This window comes from Mustela erminea, chromosome 9 (genome assembly GCF_009829155.1).
Source record: "Mustela erminea isolate mMusErm1 chromosome 9, mMusErm1.Pri, whole genome shotgun sequence".
Classification (NCBI taxonomy): Eukaryota; Metazoa; Chordata; class Mammalia; order Carnivora; family Mustelidae; genus Mustela; species Mustela erminea.
The window spans coordinates 113,854,459-113,873,733 of record NC_045622.1 but is presented as its reverse complement, the minus strand read 5'-3'; the positions used below and the strand labels follow the sequence as shown (position 1 = coordinate 113,873,733).

Sequence of the window (19,275 nt, the reverse complement as noted above, 5' to 3'; positions counted from 1 at the left end):
CCAGGTGGGCCCAGGCAGACCCCAGATGGAGGGCGGGCCCGAGGCCAGTGCCAGGCGTGTGCCTCCAGGTGCCCTCAGCACCGCACAGACTTGTCTCCCAGGGTTTTTCCACACAAAACGCGCCTGCCAGGGAAGCAGCCGGTCTGATGAGCTACGTGCAGGCGTTGCCACCCCGCCCTCCCGCGCCCCCAGGACGCCGCACTGCCGCGAGAGGCCACCCCGGACGGACGCGCGGGGCCTGGGATGGAGCCCGGGACCCCTCGGCCTGCGGCACTGGCCTCTGGGATGAGCCCCGGGGCTGGCCGCACCCAGACCACCAGCACGGTAGGTCTCCGCCCTGAGCACCCACTCTGGCCCGGGCTTCACCTCGACCTTTTCAGGTCGACGCTCGCCTCCCCTTGAAGCTTCCCTCACCCCATCCCTTCTTCTTCAGCACTGACCTCCCTCCCAGACCTGCCTCCTGACCCAGAACCCCTCCTCACCGTCCCCACCATCCCCACCTGGGGCCACATCCCCCGAAATGACTGGTCACCGATTAAGGCAAACGTCTTCAGGGGACGGGTAAGGGCCTCCGGTGGGAGAGAGGAGGCTGCTCGGGTGGACCCCGCAGTGGGCTTCTCAGGCGGGCGCCCAGTACGTACCTGAGGCCCCTCAGCCCCCAACCATCCAGCCCTGCTCCGTCCACCAAGGGCCTCTCCTGGATTCGCTCCAGGCCCACTCAGGAGCCCTTGCAGCATGCTGGTCCCACTGGATGGGAGCACCCCGGGGAACCCTTCTGGGGGAGAGCCCTGATGAGCCTGGGCCCCACTCCCCGCCCCTCCTGCCGACCCCTCCTCATCACTGTTCTGTCAGACTCCTGGGTTCTTGCTCTCCTGACACACACCCAGCTCCTACACCCCAGCCTGGGCAGGAGGGCCCCTGACTCAGTGCCCTGCAGCAATCCTGCCTACTCGGCCTTGTCAGAGCTCTGCTGAGCTGAGTTCTGACTCACGTGGGGGGCACAGCCTTCTACCCCATGGGCTGGGGTGGCCAGAGAGGCCCAGCCCTTTGGAGGCCTCTGCAGAAGTAGTGGGGATGGGGCAACTTCTGGGGTCTATAGGACGGAGATCAGTAGAGTCGTGGGCCTAGGGGGTAGGCCAGTCTATCCATTTGCTTCTGCAGTCTCTTGGGCACCAACAATCAAGGTCCATAGGGCCCTCTTCTACCCTAAAACTCCACCAAGCCCTTTGTCCGCAGCCCTCACTCTTGCACTGACCCCTGCCTAGTTCAGGGTTGGCTGCCTGGGTCGAGGGGCTACCTGGAGCCCCAAGTCACCCAGGGAGAGGAAACCCCTCCCCTGCAGACCCCTGGAGGTGGCCGGCCACAGGCTCCCCAGCGGGCTACCCTGGCCCCTCCCAGACAACATTCAGGACAGGAGGGCCCACTGCCACTTGGGAACAAAAGCTGGGAATTAAGAGGGGCCCAGATCCCTGCTGCTCTGTCCTGGGGTGTGGGGAAGGAATAAACAGGCCAGGCAGGCCTGTTCTTCCGCCCAAATTCCACCTTAAGCAGGTGGTGGCCCCTCCCTCTTACCTGGCCCAGATGTCCCCGCCCCCAGCCGAGCTCAGGGCAGGGCCAGCGTCTGTCTCCAGGCCGGCTCTGGGCGAGGCCAGTGGGGAGGGGACTTCAGGAACAGGACGGTGAAGACAGTTCAGGCCAGAGAGGCCCCAGCGGCCCAGGCCAGGCACAGACCCAGCCAGGGCATCTGCCGCCATGCAGGACGGTAACTTCCTGCTGTCGGCCCTGCAGCCTGAGGCCGGCGTGTGCTCCCTGGCACTGCCCTCTGACCTGCAGCTGGACCGCCGGGGCGCAGAGGGGCCAGATGCGGAGCGGCTGCGGGCGGCCCGCGTCCAGGAGCAGGTCCGCGCCCGCCTCCTGCAGCTAGGCCAGCAGGCTCGGCACAACGGGGCAGCTGAGCCCGAGGGGGCCACAGAGGCAGCCCGAGGTAAGCGGACGCCTGCGGGGTGGGCGCCGGGCAGTGGGAAGGGCGGCTGTGGATAGAGGTGGCCTCGGTGGGTGTGGTGGTTCGAGGGCCAGAGGCTGTGGTAGGGCTGGCGCTGGGGTTCAGCGCCCTGACTCACCGAGGCCTCGCACTGAGTCACTCGCCCTGCCCCACCAGGTGTGGGAGAAGCCATGGGTGTGGCCTCCCACCACCCAGTGGGGACCCCAGGGTCCTCTGGGCCAAGCCTGGCTTGGGCTCAACCGCACCTGCCCCCGCGGCCCGGAGCGCCATGGGCACATGGCGGGATGGGCACATGGCGGGCTGGGCCGGGCCGATCTCCGTCAGTACACCCGGAACACGCCCGCTGCCGGTCCCACGTAACACAGGCTCCCACCCAGTCTCAGATGCACAGACACAGGCGTCAGCCCCACAGGGACACAAACACACTGAGACACACACTGAGACACAGACATCCAGGCTCCAGCGTCCCTCCACACCCCACCCCCACCCCCCTGCAGGGCCCCAAGGGAACGAGCAGACAGAAACGTGAGGGGGCGGGTCTGGGAAACCTGGACCAGAGCCAGCGGCCTGTCTGGACCAGGGTCTCCCGGCGGAATTGTAGGGGACGGCCCCGGGGGCCTGACCCACTTACACTTCCTGAGAAGAACGAGCAGGGTAGCCCGCCCTCGGTGCTGGGCAGACCCCAGCGTGTGCGTGCACGTGGGTGTGGGTTTGCGTGTGCCTGTGTGTGCACGCGGGTGTGGACGTGTGTGTGCACACGTGGGTGTGCGTGCACGCAGGTGTGGGTGTGCGTGGCCTGTGTGTGCACGCGTGGACGCGCGTGTGTCTGTGCGTGCGTGTGCGTTAAAGGGTCTCTCACCCGGTGAGTCAGGGCACTTGTTCCAGGAACACCATCTTCTCCCTTGCCAGACTGCAGCAGTGGGGATCAGGGCCAGGGAGTAAGAGGAATGTCCCAGGATGTCAGGACACGCCAGTCCCCACAGGGCTCACTCGACCTTTAGAGGACCCTTTCCAGGACGGGTCTTGGGATGCTGGCCACTGCGGTGGGGCGGGGGGCGGGGGGTGCGGAAAGGGTCAGCCGGAGCAGCCTGGGTTCCTGAGTCCTCCCCTGCCTGGGCCTCAGCCTTGCTGGTGGCTGAGTAGTTGGGTGCCCGGGGGTCACAGGGTGGAGGAGGGAGCGGGGAGGGGTTAATTACCACCCTGGCTACCCTGCCTATTAGGGGAAGGAGTATAATTTGGGGGTGGGAATAAGGTCCCCAGGCTGGAGGTGTGTCCCCCAGGCTGGGCCTCACGAGCGTCAAAGGGTTAATAGCCCCTGCCCAGAAGCCTCATTAACCAGGGTGGGTCTGGGGAGTGTGCTGGGAGGGGGCCCCAGACTGTCCAGGTCGCAGAGCCTGGGGGAAAGCAGGCCTCCCCCCTCTCCACACGATGAGTCCGTTCAGCCGGTCACCTGCCCAGGCCCTCTGGGGACATAGGACTCTTCTCCCCCAAGCCGTGACCCCAACAGGGACCTTAGCAGAGGCTGATCCCCACGCAGAGAACGCGGAGCCCACCTACCTGTCCATTCCCCTGCTTTGTCTCCCTCTGACTTCCCCCCAACTGTTGTCCGTCCAAGCAGCTGTCCATCTGTCCTGCCACCGCCCTCCTCCCCCCCTTCTCTCCACCCTCCACCCACCCGCCCGTCTGTCCACTCACCACCGAGTCAGGCCGGCGTCAGCACCCTCCCTTTTCTGTGTGGCTGGACGGGGCAGGTGTGGCTCTTCCAAGTGGGACAGGGGACTGTGTCCTTGGCAAGCAAGCAGCACTCCTGTGTGACCACAGCACAGGACAGGCTCCCAGGAGGTCAGTGTTGCTTCCTGGAGGAGGGGGCCGGGCGTGTGCCCCAGCAGGGACTGTAAACTGATGGAGTCCCTGGCATACTTCCCAGGTGACCAGGAGGTCAGGGGGGTGAGTGTGCCTGTCCGCAGCACAGCTGGAGGGGCAGGAGGCTGTGGGAGAGGTCCAACCGGAGACCCATGAGCCATCTGACCCAGCCAGGCGACCACTGTCCCTGTTCCTAGGCACCCCGCGCGGTCACTACCACGCCCTGCAGGCCGGCTTCAGTTCCCGCTCCCAGGGCCTCAGTGGGGACAGCACCTCTGTGAGTGACACTCTCTCCATCCCCTGGAGAAGCTCGTGGGGGAGGCTGGGGGAAGCTGGAAGCCCCAGGGTTAGGGAGAGGGACCCGGGAGCCCCCGACACCCCCTCACTGCTCTCCTCCCTGCCCTGCAGACCTTCCGGCCCATTGCCAAGCCCTCCTACAGCCCTGCCTCCTGGTCTTCTCGCTCAGCCGTGGACCTGAGCTCTAGTCGGAGGCTGAGCTCTGCCCACAATGGGGGCAGCACCTTCGGGCTTGCAGGGTACGGGGGAGCCCAGCCCCCTGCACCGGTGCCTGCCCGGCCCCTGTCCTTCCACGAGCGGGCTGGGGTGGGGGGCCGTGGGGACTATGACACCTTGTCCCTGCGCTCGCTGAGGCTAGGGGCTGCGGGCCTGGATGACCGCTACAGCGTCGTGTCGGAGCAGCTGGAGCCCCCAGCGGCCTCCGCCTACAGGGCCTTCGCCTACGAGCGCCAGGCCAGCTCTGGCCGGGTCGGAGGCCTGGACTGGCCAGAGGCCTCCGAGGGGCCGCCCAGCCGGACCATTCGAGCTCCGGCCATGCGGACCCTGCAGCGATTCCAGAGCAGCCACCGCGGCCGCCTCGGGGCGGGGCCGGCACCGGGGGGTGGCCTGGAGCCCATGGCCCGAGCGCCGTCTGTGCGCAGCCTGAGCCTGAGCCTGGCCGACGCCAGCCACTTGCCGGACGTGCGCGGGCTGGATGGCTACGGCGGCCGCCGCACGCTGCAGAGGCTCAGCAGCGGGTGAGCGGGGGACGGGGGCGGCGTCTGTCCGGGGGAGGGTGCTCCTGCGGCGCCCCTGGCCCGTCCCCGGGGTCACGCTGACCCCGACCCCTGTCCTTGCAGCTTTGACGACATCGACCTGCCCTCCGCCGTCAAGTACCTCATGGCCTCAGACCCCAACCTGCAGGTGCTGGGAGCCGCCTACATCCAGCACAAGTGCTACAGCGACGCGGCGGCCAAGAAGCAGGTGAGCGGCCGTGGGCCGCGAGCGACCCCCGCCGGTGCCCCTTCCCGCTGCCTCTGCGCCCGCGGGCCGGCCCACGGGCGACCCCCGCCCGCAGAGCCGCCCCCGCAGCGAAGGGGGAGGTGCCGCCGATCCGCACGCCTCCGCCCGGCCCTGCGTGGCTGTGCACGCACATCTGTGCGCACCCGCGCGCCGCCCGCACAGCCGCACGCGTGCACGCGCACCGAGCCACGCGCACTCGTGTGCTGACACCCGCCTGCCCGTGCGCAGGCCCGCAGCCTTCAGGCGGTGCCCAGGCTGGTGAAGCTGTTCAACCACGCCAACCAGGAGGTGCAGCGCCACGCCACCGGCGCCATGCGCAACCTCATCTACGACAACGCCGACAACAAGCTGGCGCTGGTGGAGGAGAACGGCATCTTCGAGCTGCTGCGCACGCTGCGGGAGCAAGACGACGAGCTGCGCAAGAACGTCACAGGTGTCCCCGCGCCACCTCCCCCGCCTGCTGTCCCTCTGCCTGTCCCCTCCACTCCCCCCGGCCCCCTGGCTGTCCTGGTGCACACCTCTGCGGTTAGCCTCCAAACCCCTGGTCCCTGAGCCTTGTCCTGTCCTCCGTGTCCTGCCCTGAGACCTGCAGCTCACACGCAGGCCCTCTAGCGCAGCTCTTGGGTGAGGCCCCAGATGCCTCCCTGGCGGGCAGGAGGGAACCCGCAGGCTGTCGCTGACCACAGCCACGGCCCCACCTGCCCCAGGGATCCTGTGGAACCTGTCCTCCAGTGACCATCTGAAGGACCGGCTGGCCCGAGACACACTGGAGCAGCTCACGGACCTGGTGCTGAGCCCCCTATCAGGGGCCGGGGGACCACCCCTCATCCAACAGAACGCCTCTGAGGCTGAAATCTTCTATAACGCCACAGGGTTCCTCAGGTGTGCGGGAAGGGGGCAGTCAGCTGGGAGAGGCCAAGAGGGTGGGCATGGGGAGAGAGCTGAGTGCCTGTAAGGGGGCAGGGGAGGCCTGGGTAAGGGGCCTTTGACTCTGAGGGCCAGTGGCAAGGCGGATGCGACGGGGGCTGGCAGGCGAGGCACTGCCGCCCATGCAGAAGCGAGACCAGAACCTGGGTATGGCCGAGATGTCCAATGTCCCAGGCCCTGGGGGGGTGGGGGGCAGGCTCAGATTTCATCAAATCAGGGACTTCATCGGACACTCATAACCCCCATCTGGATGCTTGGAGGGCCGAACGGATGCTAAGCAGCGGGGCCCAGCTCGGGGGAAGGAGGCGGGCTGGGGCTCAGGGGCTCCCCCCTGGGGTTTGGTTCCCACTGGGGATCTCGGATCTGCCTTCGCCCACAGGAACCTCAGCTCAGCGTCCCAGGCCACTCGCCAGAAGATGCGTGAATGCCACGGGCTGGTGGACGCCCTGGTCACCTACACCAACCACGCCCTGGACGTGGGCAAGTGCGAGGACAAGGTGAGAGGCGGCCATCACCTCGGGGCCTGGGGGTTTCTAGCCCATTCTGACCACGGCCTGCCATCTGCAGAGCGTGGAGAACGCCGTGTGTGTGCTGAGGAACCTGTCCTACCGCCTGTATGACGAGATGCCACCGTCCGCCCTGCAGCGGCTTGAGGGCCGGGGCCGTAGGGACACGGCTGGGGCACCACCTGGCGAGGTCGTGGGCTGCTTCACACCCCAGAGCCGGCGGCTCCGAGAGGTGGGCGCGGGCCTGGGCAGCCGGGGTGGAGGGTCCTGGCCTGAGCCCGGCTGACCCTCCCCGCCTCTCTCCAGCTGCCCCTCACGGCCGACGCGCTCACCTTCGCCGAGGTGTCCAAGGACCCCAAGGGTCTTGAGTGGCTGTGGAGCCCCCAGATCGTGGGGCTGTACAATCGGCTGCTGCAGCGCTGTGAGCTCAACCCGCACACGACCGAGGCGGCCGCCGGGGCCTTGCAGAACATCACGGCGGGCGACCGCAGGGTGAGGCCCCGGGCCCAGCCTCTCACAGGGGACGCGTGGGGAGAACAGGGGCACACAGAGGAGGGCTGGCGTGGATTCTGTTGGGGCGGGACGGCAGAGGAACCCAAACCTGCGGAGGAGCCGACATCGGAGGGACCGGCCGGACATGCTGCAGAGGGACCCCTGAGGGATAGCAAGGGGTGTGAGGCCAGCATCCCCGGCCGGGCAGGCTCCGGAGGTCCCTGAGGATTTAAGGAGAGGTTTGAGCCTAGGAGGGGCCGACCCAAGGCATAGCTGGTGAGGCTCCTGGCTGGGGTTGAAGGCAGAAACAGGAAGACCTCTCAGGAGAGACACAGTGCGGGGCCGGTCCCACCTCAGAGTCTCCCAGGTCGGCTGGGGACAGAGAGGGACACAGAGAAGAACCAACTGGGGGTTCAGGCCTCGGGGCTGGGGCTCCGCCCACCTTCACCAGCTCCTCCCGCCCCCCCACACCCCCCACCCCGCAGTGGGCGGGCGTGCTGAGCCGCCTGGCCCTGGAGCAGGAGCGTATCCTGAACCCGCTGCTGGACCGGGTTCGGACCGCTGACCACCACCAGCTGCGCTCGCTGACTGGCCTCATTCGAAACCTGTCTCGGAACGCCAGGAACAAGGATGAGATGTGTGAGTCGGGCCATCCCAAAGCCTGGGTTCCGTCCTCACCCTGCCTCGCTGGGCTCACACCCGGATTTTCTCTTCTGCTCTCCATTTGGGCTGGCCTCTGGCAGCTGGAGCTGGGGGCATGGACAGGGCTGGGGGGACCGGAGGTGCTCAGGTTGCTGGGAGTGGAGGTGGAGGCTGGCTTCCCATCTCCCCCTGACCTCCTGGCCTCCCGGCAGCCACCAAGGTGGTGAGTCACCTGATTGAGAAGCTTCCTGGCAGCGTGGGTGAGAAATGTCCCCCAGCCGACGTGCTGGTCAACATCATTGCTGTGCTCAACAACCTGGTGGTGGCCAGTCCCATCGCCGCCCGAGACTTGCTCTACTTTGACGGGCTCCGAAAACTGGTCTTCATCAAGAAAAAGCGGGACGGGTGAGCCCCTCCCCAGCCCCGCACCCCCTCCCCATGGCCCCACGAGTCTCCCTGCTGACTCCTGCTGCCCTCCCAGCCCGGACAGTGAGAAGTCCTCTCGGGCAGCCTCCAGTCTCTTGGCCAACCTCTGGCAGCACCACAAGCTCCACCGAGACTTCCGGGCGGTATGTTCTGGTGACCTGGGGCAGGCAGGGCTACCGGCGTCGTTTGACCTGGGTGTAGGACGGGGAGGCGGCAGGGTGGGAGGAGGGTGTGGGGACAGTGGGAGGGAGGCAGACCCGGGAACTCCCGCGGGGCAGGAGACTCAGGAAGAGGGAAACCCGAGATCGGAGACCAGAGACCCAGAGGGGGTCCAGGCCCAGACCAGGAAGGGTGAGGGCCTAGGGAGAGCAGGGCTCAGAAGGCAGCCCCCTAACTCTGGGCCCTCTCCACTGCAGAAAGGTTATCGAAAGGAGGACTTCCTGGGCCCATAGGTGAGGCCTTCCTGGAGGAGGAGGATGCGACGTGGCCCAGCCTCCAAGGGACAGGCTCTGCTCTGTGCTGCTCACTGGCCAGGCCCCTGGAGAAGGCCGATGGCCTGGGGCCTCTCTCTGGAGCCCTGCGTGTGCCAGAAGGCTGATGGCCTGGGGCCTCTCACTGAGCTCTGTGTGAGCCCTTAAAGGGCCTGGGGCACCAGGGAGGGGACGGGTGCTGGTGGCAGGGACTTGGCTTCTACAGGGCAGTGGGGAGGACAGGGCTTGAGGTTGCTCTGGTGCGTGGGGTGGGGGTGGTGACCAGGTCACATGGGCAAAGGTGGGAACGGCCAGTGCTGGGAATAAACGTGGTCATGAACACAGCCCTGCGATTTTCTTCGGCCCAACCTGGGGGCCCGACCCAGGGATACAACCCAGTGTCCCCGAGCACGACCATGCCTGGCCCTGAGGGAGCTCCCGCCCTGAGCACACCCAGAGGCTTCTCCAGGTCAGGAGGCCCAGGACGAGGAAGAGAGAGTGACCCTTGGGGAGAGCTGGCGAGAGTGGAGGGAACAGGGCAGACGGCAGAGTCAGCTCTGATGCCGGCTGAGGCCCAGACCCAGCAGAGCTGGGGACCTTGTGCCGAGGAGTGAGCACTACTGGGAGAGCTGCGAGCTCTCCTGGCTCCGGTGCCACCTGCTGGGCTGTCCTCTTGTGGCACACGCACCCAACACCCTGCCTCGCTCGGCCTGGGGGCTCCTGGCCGGGGACTGGCCTGTCCGACGGAGTCCTGGGATTCCCACATCACCAAACCAGGCCCACTCTATTTTTATAACAAAAGACTTCTTCCTTAAAGCTCAGAACCTGAGGCGCCTGGGTGACTCAGTGGGTTAAAGCCTCTGCCTTCAGCTCAGGTCATGATCTCAGGGTCCTGGGATCGAGCCCCGCATCGGGCTCTCTGCTCAGCGGGGAGCCTGCTTCCACCTCTCCTTCTGCCTGCCTCTCTGCCTACTTGTGATCTCTCTCTGTGTAAAATAAATTTTAAAATCTTAAAAGAAAAAAAAAAAAAGCTCAGAACCTGAGGGCCTGCCCCCTCCCCCAGAACCTGACTGGATCAGAATAGGGTAGTGGACAGTCGTGCCCCCAAGCAGACAGACCAAAGAGGCTACTACAGGAGACGTTTCTGAGCTGGCTCAGGAGGGAGGCTGACAGCGGGACAGCCGGATCTGTGACAGAGTTGAGGAGCCGAGGGCCACTGACGGGCAAGACGGAAGTGAGGGAGCCCCGCCCAGGGGCTGCAGACCCCCTCCGGCCCCAGGAGAGGAGAGGAGAGGCTGAGGCCCAGGCTGGATCTAAAAGGACTTTATTTTCTGGCACAAGGAGGCACACTGGGGCAGCTCCCTTGCCTGAGGGTCTCGGGGCTGGTCGTCCTGCTAAGAGGAGAAAGATCCCAGACCACCCCGCACCCAGCGGTCCTCGGAGCACTTGCTGTTTGGGCCGGCGGGGGCTACACGTCATCCTCGGACACCAGGCAGTAGAAGTCCGTGCGGGCGCTGTAGTTGCGGGAGCCGAGGTCTGAGACATCCACTTCGCTCGCCCGGCCCTCTCCCAGCGAGACCCCACTGGCATGTGGTGGAGCTAACGGCTCCCCAAAGACGGGCCCCCGGACACCTGGGATGAGGGTACCATCAGGCCTCCCCCTGGGCTGCCCACAGCCTGGCCCATGCATGGGGGTCCCTCCCTGCTCACCCTCCTGCCACGGTGGCATTTGAGGTCCTGGAGGTTCCCAGGCAGGCCCCAGGCCCAAGTGCCCCCAGAAAAGAGGCAGTGGGAGTGTGCTGGGGGCTCAAGCCCACTATGGCCTGCAGGGAGGAGTCTCTCCAGCCAGACACCTTTCTGGGCTCCTCAGCCCTGTGGACCACGCCCACCGCAGCCCAGCCTCGGCTCAGGGGCGGAGCCAGGGGAGCCTACCCAGGTCTCCCTCGGGGTCGGGGTCCTGCTCCAGACTCAGGGTCCCGCGCTCCCGGACGCGGCCTTGTGCGATGAGCATGGGGTCTTTGTCGTCCTGCAGCCGCGTCTGGGGGTCTCCCTCCGCGGCTCTGTACCGCACCTTCCGCGGCAGCGCCAGCTGCAGCTCTTTCCAGAAGTCTGAAGACGGCGCCTGGGGGCCAGCACGGGGCCGTTAGCCGGGCCACCCCAGAGAGCACCCCTGGAAGGAGCGCTCCCGTCTCAAAAGAGGCCCCTCTTCTGGGCAGCAGGCCGCAGGGCCCTCCCCCACACGGTCCTGGTCCCAAACCCCCAGACCATACAGCGGCCCGCGGAGGGGCCCCCTCCGGAGCCCGGGACCGCCCGGCCCTACGCTGGGCCCCTGCCCGCGCCCTCTCCTCACCACGGAGCCGGGCCTCCAGAGCAGCAGGGTCACCAGGTGGCGGTGCTGGCGCAGCAGGCGGAGCGCGGGGTGCGCGGGGTCGCGCCTCTGACCCTCGAAGGTGATGAAGATGGGTCTGCGTGTGAGCTCCAGCAGCCGGCACAGGCCCTCCCTGCGGGGGCGGGGCCGTCAGGGGGGTCGCGGCCCGGGGCCCACCCAGCCCGGCGCGGGACCCACCGGAAGCTGTGGCTGCACCAGGCCCGGCCGAGGAAGGCGTCCGACAGCACCACGATGAGGCGCCGGCAGCGGCTCAGGTTCACCAGGAGGTCGGCGGAGGGCTCTGGGGGGAACCGGGCGTCGGCGGGGCCGGGGCGGAGTGGGGGGGGGTAGGGGGCGGGGCTATGGGGGAGGGAGGGGCCCGGGCTCGAGACGGGGCGGGGCCTGGTCAGGGGGGCGGGCTCGGTCCCAGAGAGGGGCGTGGCGGGGCCCTAGGAGGGAGGGGCCCGGGCTCGAGACGGGGCGGGGCTTGGACGGGGGGCGGGCTCGGTCCCAGAGAGGGGCGGGCCCGGGCTCGAGACGGGGCGGGGCCTGGTCGGGGGGCGGGCTCGGTCCCAGAGAGGGGCGTGGCGGGGCCCTAGGAGGGAGGGGCCCGGGCTCGAGACGGGGCGGGGCTTGGACGGGGGGCGGGCTCGGTCCCAGAGAGGGGCGGGCCCGGGCTCGAGACGGGGCGGGGCTTGGACGGGGGGCGGGCTCGGTCCCAGAGAGGGGCGGGCCCGGGCTCGAGACGGGGCGGGGCCTGGACGGGGGGCGGGCTCGGTCCCAGAGAGGGGCGGGGCGGGGCCCACGGTACCCGCGCGCGGCAGGAGGTCGCGGTCGTCCAGGAAGAGCTTGTAGCCCCGCCGGCGCTCGAGCTGCGGCTTCAGGATGAAGTTCACGAATTTCCGGTCCTCGGGGCTGTCGCTGTAGGAGACGTAGGCGTCGTAGAGCTTCCCGTCTGCGGACGGCGGCGGGTCAGTGCTCCGCTTTCGAGGCCCGGGCCCACCGCCCCCACCCTCCGGCGTCTTCTAAGCTCTCCCCACGCGCGTGCGGGAGCCGCAGCCGCACCCCGCAGATCCGGCACACGCGCCCGCAACCCCACCCCGGGCCGCGCCTAGACCGTCTCTCCAGCGCTGGACTTGGGCCGCCCGGCCCTCTTCTGCTGCCCTCGCCCCTCTCCCCGGCTGTGTGCTCGGCAGAGCCTGCGGAGGGCCGCCGCCTCCCCGCTGCAGACCTGCAGACCCGCACCCACCCCTCACTTGCTCCGGGGCAGGCCGCCCACCCAGATCTGAGCTCATGCTCCCTCCTTGCCCATCGGGCCCGCGCACCGTTCATCTCCACCTCCCCGTAGGCGTCCTGGTACCAGAGCAGCACACTGAGTCGACACTTCACGTAGAGCAGGGCCGCCAGGAGCAAGACCAGCAGGACCAGGAGTGAGGCCAGCACCGCGGCCACGTGGCCTGCTGGGCCTGGGGACAGAGCCACAAGCCTGAACCAGTGCCACCCCCACCCAGTGTCTTCCCAGCCTCAAGGCTCCCCAGGCCCCCTGGGCTTCCCTTCTACCTTCTGCCCAGTGTACCCCACTCACCAGCTCTCCGAAGGGTGAAGGGGGAAGAACTGACGTTGCGGATGGAGCAGGTGAAGGCCCCATAGTCCTCAGCACGGGTCAGGTTGACCCCCAGAATACTGGACACAAGCACCTCTGAAAAGTTGTCCTTGACCCTGGGGAGATCAGACCCAGCCCTCTCACCTGGGGCCTGAGAGCATCACTGGATGCCCCTGGGCCCCACCTGTCAGACTTAACCACAGAGGCTGCAAACATGGGCTTCCCCAGTAGTCCTCGCCCCGCTAGCTAAGAGAAGTGGCCAGAACATGGTGGGGGTGTGGCTCTGAGGATAGCCACCCAGATCCTGGGTCTGGATTTTGGGGGTCAATGCCTAATTCAGGCTGTAGGATTGTGCTGGTACGCATGGTCCTGGGCTGTCTACAAGGTGCATGTCCGCAGGGGTCCCCTGTCTCTGCTGTCACTAACCCTTAGTCTGTGTCTAGAGTGGCACTCTGCCCATGTCCGGGGGTTATGGACCAGGGCTCGGGTGGCCATGGGTGTGACTGGGGTGGTCACCTGTCCGTGGACTTCATCTCTTACCAGGAGTCTTCATGGAGGTCATAATGGCTCCCGTTGCCCAGCGGCAGCCTGTCTTTCAGCCACTGGACTGAGGGCGGGGAACAGTGGGGCCCAGAGACCACCCAGGCCGTGCAGTTCAGAGCCACGACACTGCCCAGGGCAGGCTCCAGGGCCTGGTTTCCAGTTGGGGATAGGAACTCAGGGGCCCTGTCACAGATGCCTACAGAGAGACGACCCAGATGTTAGCCATGCCTGGAATGCTGGGCTCCCCCCCAGCCACAGGTGGTCTGTGGGCCAGGAAAAAAAAACAAGATGTCTGTGCACAGGTCCCACAGGGGACAGGGCTTGTCTTCCCCCAGGAGCAGCTGGCTCTTGGGTGTTCTGCCTGCTCTCGATGTGGCTGCTCTGTCCTCAGAGAGGACGCTGGAAGGTGGGGGCCAGAGTCACAGCAGCCCTCAGCGCCCTCAGCCCCACGGGGGCCCCCGTGAGCTGTTGCTCACCCGGCCAGAACAGGAGCCCAGCTCCCACACGTGCTGTGTGACCCTGTGGCCGACTGCTGCAAGGCCCACCCCGGGTGAGCAGCTGAGCGCTGCCCCCCTCACCCCGCCACTTCTGCTGGGGGAGCTGCCCCAAGTGTGAACGCTGAGCAGGCCAGCACTTTCCACCCGGAATGGGGGCACAGGACTCCAGGACCCTCTCCTCCTGGTCGTGGGCAAGCTCGCCCTGCTCCCTGAGACCTGATTTTCAAATCAGGGTGAAGAGTCCTAGTGGGACATGAGAGGAGGCCCCCGTCATCTTGATGGGGTGGCCTCTTGGCAGCCCACGTGTACCCATCCTGCCCCCGGGCCCCACCACCAGCTCCCATTCCCAGTGTCCCTGAGCTCTGCTGACCCCCACAACCGTGGTGTGGAAGCTTTGGGCCAGAGAGAGCTCTGGGCCTGTCCTAACCATGGGGTCAGGACCTCGAGCTGTGGAGGAGAGGCAAGCATAAGCCTTTGTACCCCTGGCTGGAGGCCAAGCCAAGGGCCCCAGCAACGTCACAGCGTGGAACCAGCCTGAGGGACAGGAGGGGGAAGTGGGGCCCGTGCCTGTCCCTCTTTGACCCGTCTACCTGCCATGGTCTGGCCGGGGCCTCCTCGAGGCAGGCTGGGCACAGGTGCCACCCCCGGGTTCCACGGGGCTCCTTGGATGAGCAGACGAGCCCCCCGGGGGCCTGGCGAGACTCACTCTCTGTCTTTGTGGACGGTCAGTCAGGGCACCAGGACGGGTCAGAGGCTGCTGCCATCCCGAAGGAGGAAGTTAAACAAGAACAGGATGAGTTAACATGTAACTTTGCACCGGCGGCCTCCCGATGCTAGGGACGCCCGCACGGACAGCATCACTTGGAACACGTCGCCCTGGGCTGGAGCGGGCACAGCAGGGAGGGGCCCTTGGATGGCACTGCACCTGTCCCAGGGCCACCATGACGGCCCAGGGAGGGACCGCAGAGGCACACCCTGGCAGCCCCCACGAGGGTGGGAGGTGGCTATGTTAGCCCTAGCCCCTGGGATGGTGGTGCCACATACAAGGAGGGACATGGGGAGGGCCGTGCTCACCCAGGCCGTGGCAGGGGTTGGGGGCCTGTGAAACTTGCCCGTCCCCACGCGGTAAGTGTGAGCTGCTGAACAATGAGCCACACTCTCACTGTAGGGTTCTGTCCTAGCCGTGTCCCGTGTGTGTGGCTGTGTGGACACAGCAGCCCCCAAGGCCGAGCCAGGCCGCAGTCATGGAGACAGGAGGGGACAGCAGGGGCCTGGCTGGACTGACTCTGCTCCGACAGGCCACCTGGGTCCCACCTCCTCTGGAATCCCCTCACCCGTTTGTCGTTTCCAAAACCAAAGACTTTTGTCCGCATAGTCTGGCTCTCCAAGGCCAGCCCCCACCCCACCCACAGGTGACTCTTCCGTCCTGCGTGGGGGCTAAGACCACCCCCCGTCCAGCTGCGCAGCAGCCACACATGCCTCCTGACACAAAGAGCTCTGCAGTGATCGTGGCTGGAAGGAGGGGCCCAAACCCCCGGCGTCAGAGCCTTCATGGAGAGCCTCCCTCCTGGACCCCCGGAGCCCTGTGGCCACCCCCTCCCAGGTGCCCAGTTTCCCCCAAGGGTCCCAGCAGGTTCTCATGGAGCACTGACTCCACTCCTGCCGCAGGCCGTCCTCCCCACTCTGCAGGCCCTAGGGCTTCGCAGGGTCAGTCTCAGCCTCCCCACCATTCCTTCTGCGTGTTGACACGGCCGCCGACCTGGCCCCGCCTTGCCACAGCCAGAAGCCCTGGGTTTGGCTAGAATGGGCTCTCCTTGGGAACGGGGGAGCATCAGCTGGGGAAGTGGTGAGGGGCTTCCTTCCAGAAGCCCCCGGTGCAGCACAGTCTTGAGGGTCCTCGAAGCAGGAGAACCAGTCCACTGGGAGGCTGTGGAACACTGGGCAGCCCACATCCCCCACCCCGGGGTGCCCAGAAGGACATGCCCTCAGCTGGGCAGCTCCCAGGGAAACCCCTGCTGCGGCCCTCCCACCTCTTCAAGCTCAGAAGAGCCCTAACCCCTGGAAAGGCAACCGTGAACCTTCCTGGAAGTGAAGGCCCAATGACACATCCAGGGACAGGCGACCCCCACCTGCACCCCACCCCCACATCATCTGTCTTGCACACCCCACGCACACACACCCTCTCCCCACAACAATTGTGCTAAACTCCTGTCTTGGAGTGTGTGCCTCCATGCACACTTCCTCCACCTCCAGCACCGCGGCCACACACACACACACACACACATGTCCTGACAACAGCTCCCACCAGGTGCGGGGCCACCAGCATCCGCACGAACCCCACACGGCACACACCGTCCCTGAGCCCGGCCCCTGCTGCCAGTGGCCCGTGGCCCGTGGCCTCCGGACAGCCTCCTGCCCCCCTGCTCTGACAGACACACACATACCATGCCCCCCCTGCTCTGACGGACACACACATACCATGCCCGCCCTGCTCTGACGGACACACACGCTGCGGGTCTCCCTCAGCCAGGCCTGCCTCAGAGGACGGGCCTGGGGTTCGAAAGGTGTCCGAGGATGAGTGCCCAGGCTCCCGCCGGGCCGCGGGGCTGCTGTGGGAGTATGCGAAGTCACCTGGTTCCGGGTCTCTCCTCCTGGGGGGGGATGTCGGTCACTGAGGTCATTGACGTGTGCTTGGGGGCAAACTCTTTGCTCCCCAGCCCGGTCTGCGACACCACAGCACCAGGACACATCACCGAGCACAGAGAGGACCTGTCTTTTGTTTGTGTGTTTGTATTAATCAGAACTTTCCCTGTAGCTTCCTGGCTTTGCAGTCACATCCTCTCCTAGACCCAAACCCCACCCAGGCAGCCACCAACCCCCCAGGCCGTTGGTGACTCTCGCCCCGCCCGCCTTGCTTCTTCCTGTAACTCTGAGTCAAGCGGCTCCTTCCTCTGGGGCCCACCCCAGCCCACCCAGGCATCAGACTTCCCGAGGCCCCGCCTGGGAGGGGCTGGAGCCCAGGGGCATGTGGGTGGGGGTGCTCCCAAGGAGACGCCCAGGGGGATGTGTTGTGCCCACATGAGGAGACCCAGCGGACAGTGTGGCCTGCTTCCGGAACACGGCTGGCGATGCTCCCCTTGGGCTGGTGGGGGCCTGTGGGCCGCTCTCCCTCACGCCAGTGTGTCTGACCTGTGACCTGCCGGGGTATGGAGGGCGCTGCGCAAATTCCTGCCAATAATGGGGCCTTGAGCAGAGCTTTTGGGCCCCCTCCCCATCCAGTTCCCCCATAAAGTCCCCAACAGTGAGCAGTTAAAAGGGGGCTGTGGTATCAGATGGACCTTAGTTTTGGGATGAGAGGATAGTCCCCCTCCCCCACACACACCCCCTTTTCCAGATAAGGAGGTGGAGAAAGGCCCCCACAGAGGCTCCTGGGCTCTGAGCCCGGGCGGAGGACAGCCAGCCTCTCCCTTTGTCACCACTGACTTCCCTGCCCAGACTGACTTGGGACTCAAGGCCCAGCAATAGTGGGGCTGGTATCACCACCCACAGAGATCGCACAAGGGTCCCCTTCAGGCCCTGGCCCTGTTCTCACCTGCCCAGGCTCAGAGGCCCAGCAGTGGGCCCTCTTCAATATCAGCTTTCCTGTGTCCTCAGTCCGACCCTGTCCTGGTGGTGCTCTGCAACCCCCCCCCCCCGTGGCCCTCAAGACCTTGAATGATGGTGCGTCTTGGGCTCAGGGCCCCACAGAGCCGCAGGAAGACCTGACTGCACGCTCGCCCCAGGGGCCTCAGCTTCCTGGGTGTACACTAGCACCAGCACCAGCTCTCCTCCAAGGTGCTCCGGGGACCCTGACGCCCAGGTGACCTCCCACGGCCGTCAGGGACCTGCATGGAAGCTCCCAGGCAGGAAGCAAAGAGCCCCTCTCAAGTTCCTGCCAGGCGGCCTCCACTCTGTGTGTCCCCTGTGTCACCAGCTTGCAGCCATGACTCCCTTCTGCTGTTAATCACCTCCAGGCCCACCCTCCAAGGTCAGCGCCAAGAAGCCCACGTGGCCTTAGGCACTGTCCTGAACCGCCCTTCCGAATCCAAGCCCCCTCCCCCACCCACACCGCAGTCTGCCCCACAGCCCATGGTTCCTGGAAAGCGCCAACTCCCGAGTGCGTCCTGGCTTGAGCTGTGCCCCCCGCCCCCGCTTACGCGGCGGGACGCGATCTCCCCACTGCCCACCCCTCCGCCGTCTGCTTTGCTGCTTCGCACCCCGTCGTCTCTAGCATCTCCTGCTCATCTGGGACGCGATGCGCCCACGACGTGCCTCCCGCAGGCGAGGGGCTCCGTCCCGCTCTCCTGGGGCCCCAAGGGCTCTGTTCTCCTCCACGACACACCCCACCTCCCGCTGTCCGCCTTTAGGAGCGGAGGACCAGACTTAGTCCCCCACCCAGCAGGTGCAGCGAGCAGGCTGGTCGGGGGCGGGCGCAGAGGGCGGGGACTCGGGTGGCGAGAAGGGAGCTCGGAGGCCAAGGCGCTCAGAGAGGGGAGGGCGGGTTGGGGCGCGCACAAGGGGGACGTGGATGACCGGTCGGGGTGCGCATGGGGGCAGCACCCGTGGGCAGGCCTGGCGCTGCGGGTCGGGGACGCAGACGGAGGGCGGGAACGCGCACGGAGAGCAGGGGCGCGCGCATGACGGTAGCTCCGCCCGGCGACCGGCGCCGCGCTGGGCCCCAGCCGGGTCCTCGGTGCACCCCCGGGGCCCTGGGAGGCCCGGATCCGAGCTCCGGGCAGAGGGAGGGTCCCCGCGCGTCTCGGCGTTCCTCCTCCCTACGCTGGGCGAAGGTCAAGAGGAAGCCACTGCCCACGTCGGGCGGAGCGGGAAAACCTGGCCCTTGCCGCCACCCCCCCACCCCCGCCCCGCCGCCAGGCCCAAGGGACGCGGACAAACTCGGGCTTCCGGGCGACGGGGGCAGCCGGCCGAACTCCGAGCCACTTCCTGCGGGACCGCACCCGCCGGCGGCCCAGAGGCTCTACTGGGCAAGGGGCCCCCTGGCTCCCAAGCTCCAAGCCCAGTCCCAGCTCCCGGGAGCCAGCGACCTCCACTCAGCCCCGTGGGTCTGACCCACTCACCTGCTGCCAAGACCTGGGGCTCGCGCGACCGCGGGGGCGGGCCGTCTCACCTGGGCCAGGTGCGCAGCGGCGACGAGCCCTGCGGCGGCAGGTGCAGCCCCGCCCAGCAGCCAGGGCCGGAGGGCGGACCCAAGAGTCCCCCTTTGCGCCCAAGTCTGGCGCTTAAGACTGTCCTGCTCGCAGGCGCCAGGAAGCCTCGGAGCTGCAACCACCCAGCCTGGGGGCACAGGGTCAACCAGCCCGACCAGCCCGAGAGTCTTGGACCCGAGGGACTCCTCACAGTTTCCACTGTCCCCAGGGGCACCTTTGGTGGTTCTGCCCCTCCTCCCCAGCTCTTCCTCCAGGAAGCCTGCCTTGACGCCTGCCCCAAACCCCAAGTACAGGGAGGGTAGGACCTCAATAAAGCTCTCCTCACTTGGGAGCCCAAGGAATGTTGAAAGGAGGATCAGGACACTACCACATTCCAGACCTTTCCCCATCTGGACTCCAGTTTCCCATCTAGCCCCGAGGACAGACACAA

General features: G+C 66.8%; 2 protein-coding genes across 5 annotated transcripts; one reads left to right on the top strand and one right to left on the bottom strand.

Moving 5' to 3' along the window:
* The first annotated feature begins 166 nt into the window (after nt 1-166).
* Nucleotides 167-8,971, top strand: PKP3 (plakophilin 3). Its single transcript, XM_032358491.1, has 15 exons — nt 167-324; nt 1,789-1,984; nt 4,063-4,142; nt 4,274-4,899; nt 5,002-5,125; nt 5,393-5,597; nt 5,872-6,046; nt 6,471-6,588; nt 6,659-6,829; nt 6,904-7,089; nt 7,575-7,728; nt 7,944-8,136; nt 8,213-8,300; nt 8,574-8,668; nt 8,751-8,971. The coding sequence occupies exons 1-14, from the start codon at nt 244-246 to the stop codon at nt 8,607-8,609; spliced, it is 2,433 nt and encodes an 810-aa protein (XP_032214382.1). The 5' UTR covers nt 167-243; the 3' UTR covers nt 8,610-8,668; nt 8,751-8,971.
* A 963-nt stretch (nt 8,972-9,934) lies between these two features.
* SIGIRR (single Ig and TIR domain containing) lies at nt 9,935-19,249 on the bottom strand. 4 transcript variants are annotated; one of them, XM_032358495.1, is made up of 10 exons: nt 18,806-19,249; nt 14,233-14,392; nt 13,139-13,337; nt 12,581-12,714; nt 12,321-12,461; nt 11,807-11,950; nt 11,194-11,296; nt 10,978-11,128; nt 10,560-10,749; nt 9,935-10,259 (listed from the first exon to the last, which is right to left on the bottom strand). In XM_032358495.1, exons 1-10 carry the CDS (start codon nt 19,232-19,234, stop codon nt 10,096-10,098), a joined length of 1,815 nt encoding a protein of 604 aa, XP_032214386.1. In that variant the 5' UTR covers nt 19,235-19,249; the 3' UTR covers nt 9,935-10,095. The 4 variants fall into 4 exon arrangements, with proteins under 4 accessions (XP_032214386.1, XP_032214387.1, XP_032214389.1 ...); XM_032358496.1 differs by lacking the exon at nt 18,806-19,249 and adding an exon at nt 16,117-16,481 and having other exon boundaries at nt 14,233-14,395; XM_032358498.1 differs by lacking the exon at nt 18,806-19,249 and adding an exon at nt 16,117-16,481.
* Between the last annotated feature and the right edge of the window lie 26 nt (nt 19,250-19,275).

What these genes read in the sequence shown, in the direction of transcription:
- PKP3 (XM_032358491.1), top strand. Translation starts at nt 244, where the DNA reads ATGGAGCCCGGGACCCCTCGGCCTGCGGCACTGGCCTCTGGGATGAGC. An exon ending in AGAGCCGGCGGCTCCGAGAG is followed by an intron (nt 6,830 to 6,903) that starts GTGGGCGCGGGC and finishes GCCTCTCTCCAG; the next exon opens with CTGCCCCTCACGGCCGACGC. An exon ending in TCACGGCGGGCGACCGCAGG is followed by an intron (nt 7,090 to 7,574) that starts GTGAGGCCCCGG and finishes CCCACCCCGCAG; the next exon opens with TGGGCGGGCGTGCTGAGCCG.
- SIGIRR (XM_032358495.1), bottom strand. Translation starts at nt 19,234, where the DNA reads ATGGGGAAAGGTCTGGAATGTGGTAGTGTCCTGATCCTCCTTTCAACA. An exon ending in GACCTCCATGAAGACTCCTG is followed by an intron (nt 12,715 to 13,138) that starts GTAAGAGATGAA and finishes TGATCTCCCCAG; the next exon opens with GGTCAAGGACAACTTTTCAG. An exon ending in CGACCCCGAGGGAGACCTGG is followed by an intron (nt 10,260 to 10,559) that starts GTAGGCTCCCCT and finishes CCCTCATCCCAG; the next exon opens with GTGTCCGGGGGCCCGTCTTT.